The sequence below is a fragment of the Coregonus clupeaformis genome, chromosome 24 (genome assembly GCF_020615455.1).
Source record: "Coregonus clupeaformis isolate EN_2021a chromosome 24, ASM2061545v1, whole genome shotgun sequence".
In the NCBI taxonomy this organism is placed as follows: Eukaryota; Metazoa; Chordata; class Actinopteri; order Salmoniformes; family Salmonidae; genus Coregonus; species Coregonus clupeaformis.
In genome coordinates this window covers 54,784,928-54,806,982 of record NC_059215.1, presented here as the reverse complement: position 1 = coordinate 54,806,982, position 22,055 = coordinate 54,784,928, and the positions used below count along the sequence as shown (strand labels likewise).

Genomic DNA, 22,055 nt, shown 5'->3' with positions numbered 1-22,055 from the left:
ACGTTCTGCTGATTGAGCATCAACACCTGGGCCACGTTCAGCAGACAAATGTTGTGGAACGTTACAGATAGAAATGTAATGAATATAACTGTTACGTGTCAGAGGATTGTTTGTTCTACAGCCCAGGTGAACGAGGATATGTCTCAGGTGACCCCAATTCAGGGTCATGTCGGTTTAATACACAGTGCCGGTTTCCCAGATCCAGATTAAGCCATTGACTCGGTACTGGTAACCCCTGTTTATAGCCTCATTATTGTTATTGTGTTACTTTTTATAATTTTTTACTTTCGTTTATTTGGTAAATATTTTCTTGAACTGCATTGTTGATTAAGGGCTTGTAAGTAAGCATTTCACGGTAAGGTCTACACATGTTGTATTCGGCGCATGTGACAAATGAAGTTTGATTTGACTAAAACGCATAATATTAAAAATGAGGAGGAAGCTTAAAACGGTTCTGGGAAACCTGAAACATTTCTTAAACTGGTTCTGGGAAATCTGAAACATTTCTATATATTTACCTGATCGGGTAAGGTACCGCCTCTGTATGAAAATGTGATCTAATACAAAGAATGAACGTCACCCAGAAGTGTGACATTAACAAATAATTTGTTAAGTGCCTCTCCCTCCCCTAGGTATTTTACCCTCCTGCTCACCTTGCCAATATTCCAGGTCTTGATGTGCTGCAGCTCCAACAGCAGTTGCTCGTCGCTGCATCCCTTGAGCTTCTCTATGAGCGTCCTGCAGTCCGCAGGCTGTGAGGAAGAGAGGGCGAGAGAGGAGTTTGGAGGGTGGTAGAGAGCGAGAGGGGGAGGACTGTAAAGGACATGTACACAGAGTGCAGGCCTGGGGACCTCCTAGTGAGTCCAAGACGGACTACAGACAGAGCCAACATTATGATGCATACTCACAGCTTCTGTGGGGGTTTTCTTTAACTTGCTTCTGTCAACCTTCATTGTCAATAGCTTCTATCTGATAATCCTGTTGGAATGCAGAACATATCATAGATTAACATGCAGTCTGTAGAAAAACAATGCATGTGTTTCCATGGAAATTGTCCAAGAGGCTTCTAAACAGCTTCTACCCCCAAGCCATAAGACTCCTGAACATCTAATCAAATGGCTACTCAGACTATTTGCATTGCCCACCCCACCCCCTCTTTTACGCAGCTGCTACTCTGTTTATCTATGCATAGTCACTTTAATAACTCTACCTACATGTACATATTACCTCGACTAACCAGTGCCCACGCACATTGACTCGGTACCGGTACCCCCTGTATATAGCCTCGCTATTGTTATTTTTATTGCTGCTCTTTAATTATTTGTTACTTTTATTTAGTATTATTTTATATTGTATTTTTTGGATTTGTTTGGTATTCTTTCTTAAAAAGGCATTGTTGGTTAAGGGCTTGTAAGTAAGCATTTCACTGTAAGGTCTACACATGTTGTATTCGGCGCATGTGACAAAATTTGATTTGATCAACAGAAATGAGCAGTTAAATAGTACAAGGTAAGTTTAATTGATTTCGGACTGAAATGGAACTTATGCAATGTGTATTTTAGAGAAGAAGAATATACATGTGTCACTTACAGTTAAGTAATTTGGCAATACCCACTTAACAGCATGTTTCATTCACAATGCCTAAAACAAGAGAAAGACAGTCATTCACATTACAAAGATGCAGGCAATATGAAGGAATCAAAGTCATTTTCTCCTGTGTCAAGGCACTAATTTCCCTACAAGCCTTTCAACCCTTGTAAGGGAGAGAATAGTGTGAAGTGTCATAACAAACTCATTTTGACATTTGGCCCTAATCAAAAATCATTCCTCCCATGAAAAATGGGTGTCTCTTGTCCAACCAGGGGTCGTGTTAACGCAGAATTCTGTGTTTTTCCATGAAGAAAAAAAGATAACGTATAACAAATATCTTGCTGCATTTTGTAAACGCAGATCTATAATGCCTCTTTGTAATTTCTGCTCTGTGTCAGACTAATTTGACGCTTCAGTTGCACTTCACTGGGATGAGAATAAACAATCAGCATACAGCTGATGTCTAGCTACTTTTCTCTGGTGCTTTTCTTCGTGTAGCCTACTTTCTCAAGTAAAATGCAAGATTAACTTCAAGCAAAACATTAGGAAATGTAGCTGGCTGCATTATTTTTATGATAAACATTAGAAATATGATGGCCATGCATCACCTTGCTTTTTCATTGTCAGCTCATTTACTTGTGTGGCTGCTAGCCAAATAGCGTTGCACTTCTGTTGTCATCTGATGAAAATGAAGCTATTTTATGCCTAATGTGTTGCACTAATGTATTTTCAGTTAAGGAAAATTATAGTTGCATGCCCCTGATCACTCTATTGAAGCAAAAAAAAAACTTTACTTTAATATAAAACACAGGTGAAATGGTTTAAAATGTAGATTTTTTGGATGGTCTGTGTTATGAAAATGTGGATTTCTGAACTCTAACATGCCCCCTGCCAACACAGACAGACAGACCAAGGAGGGCCTAACTAGATACATCAATTTGCTCAGTGGTGCAGACTCCAATCAGGTAGCCTATACAATTAGGTAACAGTCAGCAGTCTGGACACAGCTTCTGAGCAAGACAGCCAAGTGTGGGTTCAAAAGTATAGGCCTAAGGGTAGTTGCACATCCACACATTTCCACCAGTATTTCTCTGAGCAACATACGATCAAACATGGGTAATTTTCACATTATCTCTAAAAGGCTTGGTTCACTACAAACCCCAGACAAATCAGAAAGGCTATGGCTGCATGCAACCCTCAACCTGTTTGCAATTGACTGAATTCAGGGACTTTGCTCAGCTGGTTCGAAGCGTTTGAAAACCTTGCTGATACAATCTCTTGATGAACAAGTTAACCAGTATATTAGCTATATTAATCTACATTACAACATAACTGAATAGCTGAATGATGACGTTACCAGTTTAATGTCTTGAACCTGTCAGGGCAAGTACTTCAAAAGCATTCAAACGTTTGTATTGAAAATACAAAGAATGTTCACCAATAGACCGCAGAATCCGAGAACATCGCAGTTGGCTAACTAGCTACCAGCGTTCTTGTTTAAAAAAAATGTCATATGGCCAACTAATAGCTAGCTAGCTAACATTAACGTTCTCTACATAACGCGCGGCCAAGGGTCATACTCAACGTAACAAAATTAGCTAGCTAGCAACCTAGCCTAACATCAGACAAGCATGTTGTTATCCAAAACAAAGCTTACGTTATCAAAGAAGCATACACGAAAACACAGCATCAACCGAATGGTAGTTAGGCAACTGTTAGCTAGCTTACGTTACTGTAGCTCGCTAGCTACTGCGGTAAGGAAATGATTAGCTAGCTAGCTGAAAAAGGGAGTTGTTCACTAGCTAACGCGGCTATCTAGCTAATTGAAAAACAATTTCAGTCGGGTAACTAGCTAAACTTTAATCATAAATATGAATTGCTACCTCTTCGAAAGAAAACGAGTAAATTCGCGTTAAGCCAAAATGTCTGGGTGGGAGGTAAGTTAGCAGCTAGTTAGCTAGCTGGCAGACAGTGGGGAACTGGCTAACTAGCTACTTTTTTCAATATTGTTTTTGAGGATGTCAACACAAAAAAATCAAATACTAGAGGCAATAGAAAATAAGACGTATCTAACGAATGTGTGGTAAACTCGCTAGCAAATTAACAAGTTATGCTGAGGCTAGCATAGTAATGAAAAGTGGAGCGATTCAACCACGGCTACCGCGAGTTTTTTTTCCCCATTCCTCAAACGGTTAAACACGCCGTCAAATCTAGCGCCCGGCTGCAGTAGGCCTCACAAGAAGCCCGTACTCTCCTGCCCTGCATCCTTACCAATTCACAAATACACACAACTCGCTAGCTGGCAACAGTCACACCCGACTAGACGTGAACTAATCGGTCGTTTATGTTTTACCATACCTCCTCCAATAATATTATGCTTGAGGTGGATAAAAAGACGCCCTCACTTACCGCACACGCGCTGGCTAGCCAGTTGGTTAGCTAGCCGAAACGTATAATAACCCGCTGAATCATTCCCCCATACCGACCAAACGTGACAGCGAGTTGGTGGTGTATTTCAGAGTTTTAGTTGCTCAAATTTGCGTAGCTAGTTACCTGTGATATGAGATGGACGTTCATTTATCCCTCCCTCTAAAATATGTTCATATATCTCTTTTTATCTTTTAATTTTAACTGCAGAAATATTTCGGATTTGAATTCCTGTGTGTTATTAAGTATCAAAATACTTTGTGGGGTGGAGGACAATTTTTTTGTTCACATAAAGTATTATTTTCAGAAAATAGTAACTATCAAAAACACCCCCTTTTACCTTTTCCAGTACTGGTGCACACCTTTTATCTATCCCCTATCCAGCAACCAAATTGTCCAGTTATTCTCTTTATCACAAGACTTGTATCTATAGATCCTCTATTAAGTTCTTTAAAACATAAACACAAGTCACCATCCATCCACCGTGTAACTACTGGGTAATGTTATCCCCTGAATGAGCCGAAGGTATACCAGTGTAGGCAGAACTCGTCTCCACTATCATTTAGCAAGCAGCACTTCGTAAATGTAAAACATCAGCAGGTGAGCAAACATACTTTTGGCAATCTAGTAAAATTAATTAGATGAATGCAATGAACTGTTGGGTTTACTCTTCCATTTGCCCATGCAATTGCAGCATTAAGGTGAAGCCAGCATTACAGTGCCTTTGGAAAGTATTCAGACCCTTTGACTTTTTCCACATTTTGTTACATTACAGCCTTATTCTAAAATTGATTAAATAAATAAAAACCCTTAGCAATCTACACACAATACCCCATAATGACAAAGTGAAAACAGGTTTAGATTATTTTGCAAATGTATTAAAAAATACCTTATTTACATAAGTATTCAGACCATTTACTATGAGACTCGAAATTGAGCTCAGGTGCATCCTGTTTCCATTGATCATCCGTGAGATGTTTCAACAACTTGATTGGACTCCAACTGTGGTAAATTCAATTGATTGGACATGATTTGGAAAGGCACACCTGTCTATTTAAGGTCCCACAGTTTACAGTGCATGTCAGAGCAAAACCAAACCATGAGGTCGAAGGAATTGTCCGGAGAGCTCCGAGACAGGATTGTGTCGAGGCACAGATCTGGGGAAGGGTACCAAAACATTTCTGCAGCATTGAAGGTCCCCAAAGATACAGTGGCCTCCATTTTTAAATGGAAGAAGTTTGGAACCACCAAGACTCTTCCTAGAGCTGGCCGCCTGGCCAAACTGAGCAATCGGGGGAGAAGGGCCTTGGTCAGGGAGGTGACCAAGAACCTGACGGTCACTCTGACAGAGCTCTAGACTTCCTCTGTGGAGATGGGAGAACCTTCCAGAATGACAACCATCTCTGCAGCACTCCAACAATCAGGCCTTTATGGTAGAGTGGCCAGACGGAAGCCACTCCTCTGTAAAAGGCACATGACAGCCCACTTGGAATTTGCCAAAAGGCACCTAAAGACTCTCAGACCATGACAAACAAGATTATCTGGTCTGATGAAACCAAGATTGAGCTCTTTGGCCTGAATGCCAAGCGTCACGTCTGGAGGAAACCTGGCACCTACCCTACGGTGAAGCATGGTGGCAGCATCATGCTGTGGGGATGCTTTTCAGCGGCAGGGACTGGGGAAACTAGTTCGGATCGAGGCAAAGCTGAACGAAGCAAAGTACAAAAGATCCTTGATGAAAACCTGCTGCAGAGTGCTCACAACCTCAGACTGGGGCGAAGGTTCACCTTCCAACAGGACAACGACCCTAAGCACACAGCCAAGACAACGCAGGAGTGGCTTCGGGACAAGTCTCTGAATGTCCTTGAGTGGCCCAGCCAGAGCCTGGACTTGAACCCGATCGAACATCTCTGGAGAGACCTGAAAATAGTTGTGCAGCAACACTCCCCATCCAACCTGACAGAGCTTGAGAGGATCTGCAGAGAAGAATGGGAGAAACTCCACAAATACATGTGTGCCAAGCTTGTAGCGTCATACCCAAGAAGACTCACGGCTGTAATCGCTACCAAAGGCGCTTCAACAACGTACTGAGTAAAGAGACTGAATACTTATGTAAATGTGACAGTTTAAAAAAGAATAATAATAATACACTAGTCAAAAATGTGGATACACCTAATCATACAAGGGTTTTTCTTTATTTTTACATTGTAGAATAATAGTGAAGACAAACTATGAAATAACACTATGGAATCATGTAGTAACCAAAAAACTGTTAAACAAATCAAAATATTTTATATTTGAGATTCTTCAAATAACCACTCTTTGCCTTGACAGCTTTGCACACTCTTGGCATTCTCTCAACCAGCTTCATGAGGTAGTCACCTGGAATGCATTTCAATTAACAGGTGTGCCTTCTTAAGTTAATTTGTGAAATGTCTTTCCTTCTTAATGCGTTTCAGCCAATCAGTTGTGTTGTGACAAGGTACGGGGGGTATACAGAAGATAGCCCTATTTGGTAAAAGACCAAATCCATATTATGGCAAGAACAGCTCAAATAAGCGCAGAGAAACAACAGTCCATCATTTAAGACATGAAGGTCAGTGAATCCGGAACATTTCAAGAACTTTGAAAGTTTCTTCAAGTGCAGTCGCAATAACCAAGCGCTATGATGAAACTGGCTCTCATGAGGACCGCCACAGGAATGGAAGACCCAGAGTTTATTCTGCTGCAGAGGATAAGTTCATTAGTTACCAGTTTCAAATTGCAGCCCAAATAAATGCTTCACAGAGTTCAAGTCACAGACACATCTCAACATCAACTGTTCAGAGGGGACTGTGTGAATCAGGTCTTCATGGTCTAATTGCTGCAAAGAAACCACTACTAAAGGACACCAATAATAAGAAGAGACCTGCTTGGGCCAAGAAACACAAGCAATGGACATTAGACCGGTGGAAATGTGTCCTTTGGTCTGGAGTCCAAATTTGAGATTTTTGGTTCCAACCGCCGTGTCTTTGTGAGACGCAGAGTAGGTGAACGGATTATCTCTGCATGTGTGGTTCCCACCGTGAAGCATGGAGGTGATGGTGTGGGGGTACTTTGCTGGTGACAATGTCTGTGATTTATTCAGAATTTAAGGCACACTTAACCAGCATGGTTACCACAGCATTCTGCAGCGATACACCATCCCATTTGGTTTGGGCTTAGTGGGACTATCATTTGTTTTTCAACAGGACAATGACCCAACACACCTCCAGGCTGTGTAAGGGCTATTTGTCCAAGAAGGAGAGTGATGGAGTGCTGCATCAGATGACCTGGCCTCCACAATCCCCCGACCTCAACCCAATTGAGATGGTTTGGGATGAGTCGGACGGCAGAGTGAATGAAAAGCAGCCAACAAATGCTCAGCATATGTGGGAACTCCTTCAAGACTGTTGGAAAAGCATTCCAGGTGAAGCTGGTTGAGAGAATGCCAAGAGTGTGCAAAGCTGTCATCAAGGCAAAGGGTGGCTATTTGAAGAATCTCAAATATAAAATATATTTTGATTTGTTTAACACTTTTTTGGTTACTACATGATTCCATATGTTATTTCATAGTTTTGATGTCTTCAATATTATTCTACAATGTAGAAAATAGTTAAAAAAATAAAGAAAAACCCTTGAATGAGTAGGTGTCCAAACTGGTACTGTATAAATTAGCAAACACTTCTTAAACCTGTTTTTGCTTTTTCATTATGGGGTAGTGTGTGTAGATTGAGGGGGGGGGGGAAACAATTGTATCAATTTTATAATAAGTCTTTAACCTAACAAAATGTGGAAAAAGTCTAGGGGTGAATACTTTCCGAAGGCACTGTATATGCATTCTTGGCCAATTATTTGAGCTATAGTTCGAATCAGAGTTAGATTTTTTGTTACATTGTTTTTTTCCCCTCCATTTGGTCAGGTTGGTTTCATATTGCCAAATGTCAAACAAACTAAAAGGCCTAAACAAAATCACGTGTTCATGCTAGTAATTTGTTTATTGCACAAAATGCTCACGTTAAATCCAATTATGTTTATCATGACATGAAGCATCACTTGTGTGTCCCAATCGTCATATTACTTTAGCTAATTTGATCTTCCAAAAAGAACAGGAAATAGCACAATAGCTGCTCTAACTGCGAGGTGAACAGGCTATATTCAGTCGCCTATATTCCTGAGATATGAAATGATGATGCTGCGTGCATTTCATCAAATGCTTGCAGTCAAACAACCAATAATATAGCTCGCCTCTGGTTCTTTTCCTGTGTTTGGTCCAGACTGCGTTTTCACCTGCAGCGAACCGCATCACAGTACGAATGGAATCGGACCGAGACCAGCCTTTTTGAGAAAACCACGGTGTGTTGTTTAGTGTGCTCCCGAGTGCAGATAGTGTTCACACCAGTCGAAACGAACCGAACTAAAAGGGTTAAACCAGGGGTGTCAAACGTCCGGCCCGCGGGCCGTATCAGGCCCGCAAACGGGTTTAATCCGGCCCGCGAGATGATTTTGAAAAAAAAAAATAATAATAATTTTGTAAAGTATAAAATCAATTTTTCAATAAAATTAACTGCTGTTCCAATTGCGTCCACTGGATGGCGCAATAGCAATTGTGTTAAGCAAGCAAACTGTTTATACCGGGGCAGAGCAAGTAGGTCAATCACGTGCAGCCAATGAGCTACTTTGTTTTGCCCGCAATATTTATTACGGCTTCTACTTTTAACATTATGTGCTTTGGCACCCTCATTGCCCCAATATGTCTCTGTCAAAAAAGAGAAAAGTGGACGCAGAGTGCAGAGTGTTCCAAGAAAAATGGTCATCCTATTTATTCACTGAATTGAATGGGAAAGCTGTATGTTTGGTGTGTTCAGAGCATGTTGCAGTGCTGAAAGAATATAACCTTCGTCGCCACTATGTGAGTCTTCATGCCGACAAATATGACAACTTTCAAGGACAGCGGAGATGAGAGAAGGTGAATGAACTGTTGGCGGGTCTGAAGAAACAGCAGTCTGTGTTTACTCACAGCCGAGACATCAGTGACGCTGCAGTGAAAGCTAGCTACCTCATTACTAATGAAATCGCAGTTGCTTCAAAACCATTTAGTGAGGGCTAATTTGTAAAAACATGCATGATGAAGGCAGCGGAGATTGTGTGCCCTGAAAAGCGGCAGGCTTTTGCAAATATCAGCCTGACAAGAAACAGTTGCAGACAGGATTTCCGATCTTTCAGTGGATTTGGACAGCCAGTTGAAGCAAAAAGTAAAGTCATTTATTGCGTTTTCGGTTGCAATTGATGAAAGCACGGACATTACAGATGTTGCACAACTGGCCATTTTCATCCGCGGAGTTGATGACACATTGACCGTCACCGAGGAGTTCGTGGAGTTGGTGCCGATGACAGATACAACGACAGCAGCTGATATTTTACCGCACTCGTCGGCGCGCTGGACAGGGTCGGAGTGGACTGGTCCCGCGCTGTCAGCCTGGCTACAGATGGTGCGCCCTCAATGATCGGGAAAAAAGCAGGCGTTGTGACAAAGTTCAGAGAGAAAGTGCAATCTGCAAATGGAGGACGTGATTTTTTGACTTTTCACTGTATTTTGCACCAGGAGGCTTTGTGTTGCAAGTCATTAAAGATGGATAACTTCATGAAGGTGGTCATCCAAACTGTTAATTTCATCCGATCCAGAAGCCTGAATCACCGTCAGTTTGACAGCCTTCTCAGAGAGAAAGACCACATCTATGGCCTGCCATACCACACTGAGGTAAGATGGTTAAGCCGAGTTGCTGTGCTGAGGCGTTTCTTTGATTTACGAGAAGAAATTGAACAGTTCATGGAAGAAAAGGGCAAACCAGTGTTAGAATTTCATTCCGCAGAATGGATGCAGGACCTTGCATTTATGGTGGATGTTACAGAGCACCTGAATAACTTGAACAAACAGCTGCAAGGGCGCAACAAAGTTGTCACGCAGTATTATGACAGCATACATTCTTTCAAGTTGAAGCTGTCATTGTGGGAGACGCAACTTGCCGGTGGTGATGCAGCTCACTTCCCCTGTCTGAAAAATGTGTGCGCGACCCAACATGTGGCAGACATGAAGCGGTTCAAAGATAAAATAACGGGACTGTTACGGGAGTTTGAGCAACGCTTTCAGATTTATGTTTATATGTTGTTTTTATGTTGATGTGCTATTGTTTTTAATTGATTTTATTTTATTTGTATATTTAACCTATTCTTGACTCTGTGGTTCTTGCACTTGTTTGGGGAACAGGATTTCATTATTTTTATCTACATTTCTGCCTGAGAAATGACACCCCTGATATAGTTCTGTGATCTGTGATATACTTCTGTGAATCACTGAGGCATTGTGTGTTTGTGTGTTCTTTGTCCTCAGAACTTTCAAATAACTTGGTGTTTTATGATTAATAGTGATGTTGTGCTTTTGGACACTGTCCTCAGGCTCCAGCTTTATGTTTATATGTTTTTATGTTGATGTGCTATTGTTTTTAATTGTTTTTATTTTATTTGTATATTTAACCTATTCTTGACTCTGTGGTTCTTGCACTTGTTTGGGGAACAGGATTTCATTATTTGTATCTACATTTCTGCCTGAGAAATGACACCCTGATATAGTTCTGTGATCTGTGAAACAGTTCTGTTAATCACTGAGGCATTGTGTGTTTGTGTGTTCTTTTTCTTTTTCTTTTTCAAATAAACTTGACGTGTTTTATGATTAATAGTGATGTTGTGCTTGTACTATTTTGGACACACTGTCCTCAGGCTCCAGCTTTATGTTGTATGTTGATCGTATTAAAACAAAGAAAACAATCTGAAGTTGTTGTTTTTAAGTTATATATACCATGATTTTTCCGGTCCGGCCCACTTGGGAATAGATTTTCCTCCATGTGGCCCCTGAGCTAAAATGAGTTTGACACCCCTGGGTTAAACGAACCAGAGTTCGGGGAATAAAACACTCCAAACAAATTGTGTGAAAGCCCCCTTAGAGCCCTGCAGCAAGAAGGTTAACCACACTATATGACAGGAGGATGTCAGAAGGAAAACAATGGTCTCTAGAAGACAGTGGGACACTGGAATAATCTTGATCTGCCGCTGTCTGTCTGACATCAATTAGACTGTATTGCTATTCAATGGCTTTCTGATGCCCAAAATGCTTTTAGCTACAATTCAAAGTAAAATGAAACATGTTAGTATAAATAAATACTCTCAAGTCATCCCCTAATTCTTATAGTTAAATAAACAGCATAATACAATTATAACAGAAGAACAACAACATTGTTAGAAGAGATAAATAATTATTGTAAATTATAGTAGTAGTACAATACTACTAGTAGTTGGTACATACCAGAAACTGCTTTGGTTCATTAGCGCCAACATCATTTCTTCCTCCTTAGCATAGTTTTGTGTGGTCTCCTAAAACAATCTGAAAGCCTAAAAACAACCACATCTATTGAGCAAAATGTTTTTTGGGGGACAGCTGGGGCCCTGAGGGGACATTCCAAACCTATAGATGAACAAAAAAGAACTAAGACCATGGTAGACCCATCTATTCAATGAATCTGAAGGGTATGAGGGAACCATCATAGATAAAAGAAAATTGAATATTGGCGGCAGATTGTGAAATTGGATGAATTATCAATCTAAAGGCTCATGAGAAATTGACAAAAAAGACTGGGCTTATTAATAATCAAATATGAACAACTCAAATGTTACTGACTAGTCCCACAATGTCAACAATACATCATTTTATTTCAAATCCAAATGGGCTGATCTGACCTAAATCAACTAACAACCTCTACTTACTAGTAATAAATGAATGTGTGCTGGCTGTTCTGCTCTGAATACCATTTCTATGATCTACTCATCAAACAAACGACCTGTCAATCCAAATACAGGCATAATGTGATGTCCAGAGCTAGCTAGCTTAATAACTCGCTAGCTAGCTGGCCTCTTTTTACATTGGTGTCGGTTTTCTGCTAAACTTTCATCTGCAATCTCGACTAGATCCTAGACTATTAGTAGTTACAGTCGTAACGGGATATGTGATTCTCTGCCGCTGAGGTTCGTGTTTACATGGTTAATCGACTAACTCATTGTAATTCTCAAACCAAAGGGCATCTGCCTCTTGCAAATGACTTTACGGTCCACAAAATGCAGGAAGCATAGCAAGCTTTTCACAAAACACGCAAGCTGCAGTGTCTGTTTCGCGCGTGCATGGCGCACCACAACCACAGAGTGTATTTAAATGATCTTTGCCACAACGGTTTTTCAGTCGGTGGGACCAAATACAGAAACCTCTGGTGGGACTATGCATGGTCCATGGCTAAAATAATAATGGCGGTTCACACAGCAGAATGTCCGTATTTTAGCCTAAAACGAAGCGCATTTCAGACCCCTGCTTAGCACTATCAAACAAATATGAACACAGTTTTTAAAGACTCCTAATTTCAACAATTCATCATACTATAGCCCAATGTTAACGCGGATATGCATATAGTTGCTTACCTTAGATGCGTGTAAATTTCATTTCTCCATCTTGCACTAGCGAGCTGGTTAAGTTTAGATCTCGCGAGAACAACTGCGCTTCCTATGTTTGCTCTGGGCCTTCTGGCGAGTGGCGTGCAGGGGAGAACGACTGCCCCATGTCATTGAAGCCAAGGAAGTTCATGGCCGACCTCGGTACTGCAGGCATTATTTGCTGCAAACAGGATCCCCGTTATAGTGAATGGAAAAATGACAATCTTCGTGTAAAGAACAAAATGTTTAGAAGACAATCATGGTACCAATAATTGCTTCTAATACACCAGATATATGTCCTTGAACCAATTATTTTAAAATCGCACATTGAAGGATAATTTAGCTGCTAATGGCAGCCTGCAGTACCCCGGTCGACCTTCAATTTGAGTTACACAATGAGAGGTGGCAGCTCTGAGCTAGTCTGCAACGAAACTTCCTGGAGTAGCTCAAACTGCGCTTCTTCTGCTTCTTCTTCTTCTACTTCTTCTTCTGTGGGGTTTAACCGCGGTTGGCATCCAATATGTTGCATTACTGCCCCCAACTGAGCAATAGTATAGATCCATTACACTTTGTGATACAACATGGGAAAGGGGAACCTCCCCCCAAAAAAGACATACAGTGTATATTTGTCACTACCCTAATAACTAACCATATATACCCTTTTCCAGTACACGACACACTTACGTCACGCATAGATTCGTGCGAGTCGCAGTAAGAATGTCATCACCATCTGCACATTTACATTTTAGTCATTTAGCAGACTCTCTTATCCAGAGCGACTTACAGTTAGTGAGTGCATACATTTTATTTTTTTATACTGGCCCCCCGTGGGAAACGAACCCACAACCCTGGCGTTGCAAACGCCATGCTCTACCAACTGAGCTACATCCCTGCCGGCCATTCCCTCCCCTACCCTGGACGACGCTGGGCCAATTGTGCGCCGCCCCACGGGTCTCCCGGTCGCGGCCGGCTACGACAGAGCCTGGATTCGAACCAGGATCTCTAGTGGCACCCATTCAACGTTTTTATTACTTCTAAACAAAATAACTTTTTGGAGTTCTCATACGCTTACAATTATGTTTTGATTCTTACTTGAACAGTCGCTAAGATTATATTTGGTTGTGATAACTATGTTGATGCAGCAGATGTTAGCTACAATGCTAACGCTAATTGATATAGGCAGTAGCAAAAGCTAGCCAAAGAGCCATTTTACTGGTTGAAGTTTAAGTGTTTTTTTAAGTGTAATGCAGTTGATTTGCGATGATGACACAAACATTATATTAAGCAGGACATTTATCGGAGCCTTAAAATCTAACTATAATTCAAAACTAGTGGGAAATGCACTCATAAGCAACATGTAAATAGAGGCTTTTTTTGCTGGCCTTGTTTAAGAACTCCCCCTTGTTCTACCACCAACTTGCGCGCATCGCCCTTGTGCGGCAATGTTTGCAAACACAGAAAGGGGTCTGTACTCATTCAACTGTGCATGTTATCAAAGACAGTACAGTATGAAGATAGCTAGAAACTGCTTCTCCAATAGAAATCCCTGATCACACTTGTACGCGATGTCAAATATTTTTATAACTAACACAAGGGCCCCTGGAGCTCAGTTGGTAGAGCATGGCGCTTGCAACGCCAGGGTTGTGGGTTCGTTTCCCACGGGGGGCCAGTATGAAAAATTTATGCACTAACTAACTGTACGTCGCTCTGGATAAGAGCGTCTGCTAGATGACTAAAATGTAAGATAGACCAGAGCCTGTCGTTTCCAATGGGAGCAAATGGATCATAGTGGGCAGAACAAGCAAGGAGGTGGGCATAGCCAAGCACGATCTAGTGAGATCCTATTGGCGCGTTCTAGCATTTATTTGCATATTTCCGTTAGGGAATGCCTACTCTGTGAAGTGCGTGTGTGCAATAACTCAATTTGCCCTTGCACTCCTTCTAAACAACGTCATTTTTTGAAACTTGTGCAACGTGTAAAGTCTACAACGCGCAGTCCACTCTGTTTGTTACATATTCTAGTTTTGCAAACATAAAACTGTATGGAGATCAAATGTTTCATCGATGAGAAAATTGATGAATGTATGCAGTCAATAATTGTAAGTCGCTCTGGATAAGAGCGTCTGCTAAAATGACTAAAATGTAAAATGTAAAAATGAGTAGAATGTCGACTAAAATCCATCTCGCTCCATCTTCTCCCACTTGACAGCCAATGGGCTTCCTCTCATCACCATATTTGGTAGTGAGTGAAACCACCAACCGGATGCTTCACATTTATACATCTGGTGAAATATCTGGGTCATTGTCTATGGCGACGTTGGCTAGCTAAGTCAATGATGTGTATAAACCCTGGATGACTGAGAGAGGGCGCTGTATTGAAGCCACCGCGAAGCCATCTTGGCACTCCTCCTCATTGTAAAACATATTTTGGAAGCTATAGCAATGCATTTATTAATGTCTACATTCGTTTTTGGCACGTTCATTCTATTACAGACAACTTAATGCATACTTTTAAATTATATTATGTGAGCTAAACATACAAATGAAAAAATAAATACATATTTTTTCCTTAAAGTATTTTTTTATGTTACTGTCCCCACTACAACAATACTTAAATACATGCAATTTTGTACTGGCCATAACTAGTAAAGGATCATGGGTGATGTAGTCGTTTTCATCCTGCCTGAGAGAGTCAACCCAGAGAGGAAGAGGAGGCCCAACTTGGCGGAAAATCTGTCTCCCTCCAGCAGGTCAATGAGAGAGTCGAATTTGGTCAACAAAAAAATGTGAGATTTATTTGATATAATAGAAGTTTCGGAATGCTTAAATTGTTACAAGTGTACTGATATTTTCTAGAGATGGCTATGCATATTCATGGCATGAGGCTAGTAGCATAGAATCTCTCTATTGAATACAGGTGGTTGACGTCAACAACCCTCATCGAATATTCAAAAAAGGATTACAATAATGAGATGTATCCACCAATCCAAAGAAAGGATAGGCGGGAGCGAGACAGGCCGCTGTGCCGCTTTGTGGACAACAACTCCCATTTGTAGGGCGTAGAGACATGTATCTTGTCAGTATGTATCTTGCAGCCCCCAGGTGGTAAGGGTAGGCAACAACATATCTGCCACGCTGATCCTCAACACGGAGGCCCCTCATAGGTGTGTGCTTCCAAAATACGTTTTACAATGAGGAGGAGTGCCAAGATGGCTTCGCGGTGGCTTCAATACAGCGCCCTCTGTCAGTCATCCAGGGTTTATACACATAATTGACTTAGCTAGCCAACGTCGCCATAGACAATGACCCAGATATTTCACCAGATGTATAAATGTGAAGCATCCGGTTAGCGTTTCCATTGATCATCCTTGAGATGTTTCTACAACTTGATTGGAGTCCACCTGTGGAAAATTCAATTGATTGGACATGATTTGGAAAGGCAGACACCTGTCTACTTAAGGTCCCACAGTTGACAGTGCATGTCAGAGCAAAAACCAAGCCATGAAGTCGAAGGAGTTGTCCGTAGAGCTCCGAGACAGGATTGTGTCGAGGCACAGATCTGGGGAAGGGTACCAAAATATTTCTGCAGCATTGAAAGTCCCCAAGAACACAGTGGCCACCATCATTCTTAAATGGAAGAAGTTTGGAACCACCAAGACTCTTCCTAGAGCTGGCCGCCTGGGCAAACTGAGTAATCGGGGGAGAAGGGCCTTGGTCAGGGAGGTGACCAAGAACCCGATGGTCACTCTGACAGAGCTCCAGAGTTCCTCTGTGGAGATGGGAGAACCTTCCAGAAGGACAACCATCTCTGCAGCACTCCAACAATCAGGCATTTATGGTAGAGTGGCCAGACGGAAGCCACTCCTCAGTAAAAGGCACATGACAGACCGCTTGGAGTTTGCCAAAAGACACCTAAAGACTCTCAGACCATGACAAACAAGATTATCTGGTCTGATGAAACCAAGATTTAACTATTTGGCCTGAATGCCAAGCATCATGTCTGTAGGAAACCTGGCACCATCCCTACAGTGAAGCATGGGGGTGGCAGCATCATGCTGTGGGGATGTTCTTCAGTGGCAGGGACTTGGAGACTAGTCAGGATCGAGAGAAAGATGAACGGAGCAAAGTACAGAGAGATCTTTGATGAAAACCTGCTCCAGAGTGCGCAGGACCTCAGACTGGGGCAAAGGTTTACCTTCCAACAGGACAACAACCCTTAGCACACAGCCAAGACAACGCAGGAGTGGCTTCGGGACAAGTCTCTGAATGTCCTTGAGTGGCCCAGCCATAGCCCGGACTTGAACCCGATCGAACATCTCTGGAGAGACCTGAAAATAGCTGTGCAGCGACGCTCCTCATCCAACCTGACAGAGCTTGAGAGGATCTGCAGAGAAGAATGGGAGAAACTCCCCAAATACAGGTGTGCCAAGCTTGTAGCGTCATACCCAAGAAGACTCAAGGCTTTAATCGCTGCCAAAAGTGCTTCAACAAAGTACTGAGTAAAGGGTCTGAATACTTATGTAAATATGATAATTCCGTTTTCAATTTTTTTATAAATTTGCAAAACTGTCTAAAAACCTGTTTTTGCTTTGTCATTATGGGGAATTGTGTGTAGATTGATGAGGGGGGAAAAAACGATTTAATAAATTTTAGAATAAGGTTGTAACGCAACAGAATGTGGAAAAAGTCAAGGGGTCTGAATACTTTCCGAATGCACTGTATCTTTCAACTATGCTGTGATGTTTAACATACATTTTGAATCTATCTAATCGAATAGAATCCACAGATTGCGAGTTGAAGATAAATACTTTTACTAAGAGTGTTAGTATATTAGTCTTTGACTGACCAGGTCTTTCCAGATCTCCCAACAATGCTATTTCTAGGGTCAATTTTAGATTAATGTTATGCTTTTTCAGCCATTCCTGAAACTGAGACCAGAAGCAGGCTACCTGAGGGCAATACTAAAACAAATGGTCTATTGATTCTGTATCCTCACAACAAAATCTGCAGAGCTGTGATGATTGTATGCCCCAATTATTCAACATTTTGTTGGTGGCAAGAATTCTGTACAATAATTTTAGCTGAAAATTCTTGAATCTTATCTTATAGATCAACTCATACACCTTGTACCATGGAATCAGTACATCAAAAATCTCTTACAACTATTTTGCAATCTGTTGGCACAGCTGTCAACATACTGGTCCACAAATGAAACTGGTATACTTTCCTCATTATGCTATTTTTATTCCTCCGCCAGTTTTGATCCTTTATATTGGTCAGACAGACCAGTTCCCTACCTCCTCCTGCTGCCATCTGCCTCCTCCATTTTTGGGGGTAATGCTGTAATCAACTGGTTGTAATCTTGGATTGAGCAGACCTTCCCATACAATTCTGATAACTCCATAAAATACATAACTCTACCATTCCAATTTACTATATAATTTAAAAACAAAATACCCCTTTCAAACATTTTTCAATAAATAATTGGAGTCCAGCACATTTGAGTTCAGCCATAATATTTGTTGTAATATATGTTCTATCTTTTCAGGGGGATGAAATTTAAATTGTAACCAGCTCTGCAATGGTTTTTGAAAAAGACAGATACTTTGAAAAATGTTTCATTTTCAATTAATCAAAAATGAGACATGGCAATCTGCACAAAGGCAAAAAGGCCATTTTTAAACAATGGATGAGCTTTTCTTAGTAATCTACTTGAAAACCATTTAGGGTTCAAGTAAAACTTTTGTATAAGTGAAGCTTTTAGAGAGAGGTTTAGTGCTTTTACATTTAACAATCTCAGCCCACCCAGTTCATATTCATTATATAGATAGGCACGCTTTATCTTGTCTGGTTTAGCATCCCAGATAAAGTGAAATATTATTTCCTCATACGATTTGAAAAATGAATCATCAGGAGTAGGCAGCGCCATAAGTAAGTGAGTAAACTGAGATATGACTAAGGAGTTAATCAGGGCATTTTTCCATAAATAGACAGGTATTTACCTCTCCATGGTTGCAGGAGCTTGTCTATTTTTACACGTTTTCTATTGAAATTCATTGTGAAGAGCTCATTTATATATTTTTTGATATGAATACCAAGTATGTCTACATCACCGTCAGCCCATTTTATAGGTAAACTGCAGGGTAATGTAAAAGTTGTATTTTTTAAACATCCAATACGTAATATTGTACACTTGTCATAATTAGGTTTTAGTCCAGAATGTCCAGAAAAGTTATCTAGAGATTCAATGAGACATTGCAGGTATCTAGCTTGCGGACTTAATATAAAACTTGAGTCATCGGCATACATGGACACCTTTGTATTTAAGCCTTGGATTTCTAATCCTCTAATGTTGTTATTTGATCTGATTTTAATAGCTAGCATTTCAATGGCCATAATGAATAGATATGGTGAGAGCGGACACCCTTGTTTAACTCCTCTTGACAATTCAATACTCTCTGAGAAGTAGCCGCTATTTACAATTTTACACCTAGGGTTGCTATACATTACTTTTACCCATTTTCTAAGAGAATTACCAAAATTGAAAATATCCAGGCATTTATAAATAAAATCCAGTCTTACTTTATCAAAGGACTTTTCAAAATCCGCTATAAATACCAGGCCTGGCTTCTTAGATGTTTCATGTTGTTCTATTGTTTCTAGTAGTTGTCGTATATTATCTCCAATGTATCGTCCATGTAAAAAACCTGAACAATACCTGGTAAAACCTTTTTAATTCTGAGTGCTATGCATTTCACTAGTATTTTTGCATTACAACATTGAAATGTAAGAGGCCTCCAGTTTTTTTAGATAGACTGGATCTTTATATTTGCCATCTGGGTCTTGTTTTAATAATAGTGAAATCAGACCTTCCTGCTGAGTACCTGACAGACTACCATTTCTATAAGAGTAGTTCAAACAAGCTAATAATGGCGCTTTGAGTATATAAAAAAGGCTTGATATACCTCTACCGGTATGCCATCAAGCCCTGGTGCCATCTAGCCCTGGTGCCATCAAGCCCTGGGGGTTTTCCAGACTGAAAGGACGAAATAGTCTAAAAAAGTTATTCCTCTGTAATTTGGCCTTTGCACTGATCTTTTTGTACATTTCGTTAATTTTCCATCTTTTGTATTATTGGGAAATAATTCCTTACAGTAATCGTCATTCAGAGGTTGAGGATGAAACGGAAAAGAAAACATCTGCTTAAAATATTTAGCTTCCTCTTTTAAAATATCATTCGGAGAATCATAGGTGACTCCGTCTTTAGCAACGAGTTTCTGCAAATTATTTTTGGTAGTGTTCCTGTGTTGGAGATTCAAGAAGAATTTGGTGCATTTTTCTCCATATTCCATCCAGTTTGCTGTATTTTTGTAATAGATTACATTAGATCGTTCTTGAATAAGTTCCTCCAGTTCTTTTAGTTTTTCCTCTAACATATTGTGTATCTCTGTAGTATCGTTTGTATTGCTATCTACCTGTACTATTAGTTAATGTATTTCCCTTGTTAGTCTTGTTTCTTTTAGACAGAAACGGCTTTTTTATTCTTGATGAATATTGGATTGAATTACCTCTGAAGGTACATTTTAAGGTATCCCAAACAATAAGCGGATTTGCTGAACCTATATTGTACTCAGTTATAAATTATTTTGTCTTAGTTCAAAATAAATTGTCCTCCAGTAGACTTTGATTACATTTTCAATATCCCCGTCCACGTGGAAATTCTGTAAGCGGTATGTGAAGGCCAATTAGATGATGATCCGATCGCATTCTGTCTCCTATCTATACTTTTTTAACCTTTGATGCAAGAGAGAAAGAGACAAGAAAGTAGTCAAGACGACTAGCTTGATTAAGTCTCCTCCATGTATATCTCACTAGGTCAGGGTTTTTTAGTCTCCAAATATCCACTATTTCTAATGTGTCCATAATTTTTGTGATTTCCTTAAGGGCATGGTGATGATAGTTTGTAGAGTGATTTCCTTAAGGGCATGGTGATGATAGTTTGTAGAGTGATTTCCTTAAGGGCATGGTGATGATAGTTTGTAGAGTGATTTCCTTAAGGGCATGGTGATGATAGTTTGTAGAGTGATTTCCTTAAGGGCATGGTGATGATAGTTTGTAGAGTGATTTCCTTTAGGGCATGGAGGTACTTAACACTGTGTTATAGTCTCCCACCATAATGATTTGTTATACTCCCTGTTCCCCCACGACGACTCCAACACCATCATTAAGTTTGCTGACGACACAACAGTGGTAGGCCTAATCACTAATCACCGACAACGACGAGACAGCCTATAGGGAGGAGGTCAGAGACCTGGCAGTGTGGTGCCAGCACAACAACCTCTCCCTCAACGTGAGTAAGGCAAAGGAGCTGATCGTGGATTACATGAAAAGGAGGACCGAACACGCCCCCATTCACATCGACGGGGCTGCAGTGGAGAGGGTCGAAAGCTTCAAGTTCCTTGGTGTCCACATCACTAACAAACTATCATGGTCCAAACACACCATGACAGTTGTGAAGAGGGCACGACAATGCCTCTTCCCCCTCAGGAGACTGAAAATATTTGGCATGGGTCCCCAGATCCTCAAAAAGTTATACAGCTGCACCATCGAGAGCATCCTGACTGGTTGCATCACCGCCTGGTATGGCAACTGCTCGGCATCCGACCGTAAGGTGATACAGAGGGTAGTGAGTACGGCCCAGTACCTCACTGGGGCCAAGCTTCCTGCCATCCAGGACCTCTATACTAGGCGGTGTCAGAGGAAGGCCCAAAGAATAGTCAAAGACTCCAGCCACCCAAGGCACGGCAAGCGGTACCGGAGCGGTAACCTTAATTAATGTCTATGGCATGAGAGCGAGCCTCCTTGTAGCCTGCTGGCTTGTGATTGGTCTGTGTCAGCACGTGGTCCTGTGTGACTACAAATGTAGTAGTCAGAGTGGATCACAATTTAATTAAATATCTCGATTTGTAGCGAATTTTCAATTAATTCGCTGTGGGGATCGAATTTGATCATAAGAAACACATTTTGGAGCCCAAACTGTCCATCACATCTTTTGGGGAGCAGTTCTGGCGATCGTAATTTACATTCGACTTTCTAGGGCAGACCATGGCTTTTGGCAGCGCTAGGTTGCTACACAGTAGCTGACCAGCAGAGCTGGTGACTTCACACTCAAGACCAGACACTGTTCTATAGTCCGCCAAAGTGGACGCGTCATAATACCCATAAAAATACATAAATGGTTCCATTCATCTTTCACAACGGGAATAAAATAAAATAAATCTAATTAATTGTGTGTTTGGTGTAGGCTTACCTTGGCGTGGTGTTTTGATAGCTGTGTAATTCTCTCTCGGACAAGGTGAGTTTTAACCACTTTACAAAATAATAAAAAAAATGGGGGGTGTTGGGGTAGAAGGATTACTTTATCCTATCCCAGGTATTCCTTAAAGAGGTGGGGTTTCAAGTGTATCCGGAAGGTGGTGAGTGACTCC

At 40.9% G+C, this 22,055-nt stretch overlaps 1 protein-coding gene across 1 annotated transcript in view; it reads right to left on the bottom strand.

Moving 5' to 3' along the window:
- The window catches only part of LOC121537875 (E3 ubiquitin-protein ligase HUWE1), a 95,700-nt gene extending 83,060 nt beyond the window's left edge, over positions 1–12,640 (bottom strand). Inside the window, 5 exon segments of the mRNA XM_045207348.1 lie at positions 654–752; positions 909–978; positions 1,591–1,641; positions 11,396–11,481; positions 12,556–12,640. Of these exon segments, the coding sequence (XP_045063283.1) occupies positions 654–752; positions 909–953 (144 nt within the window). The 5' untranslated portion in view covers positions 954–978; positions 1,591–1,641; positions 11,396–11,481; positions 12,556–12,640.
- Between the last annotated feature and the right edge of the window lie 9,415 nt (positions 12,641–22,055).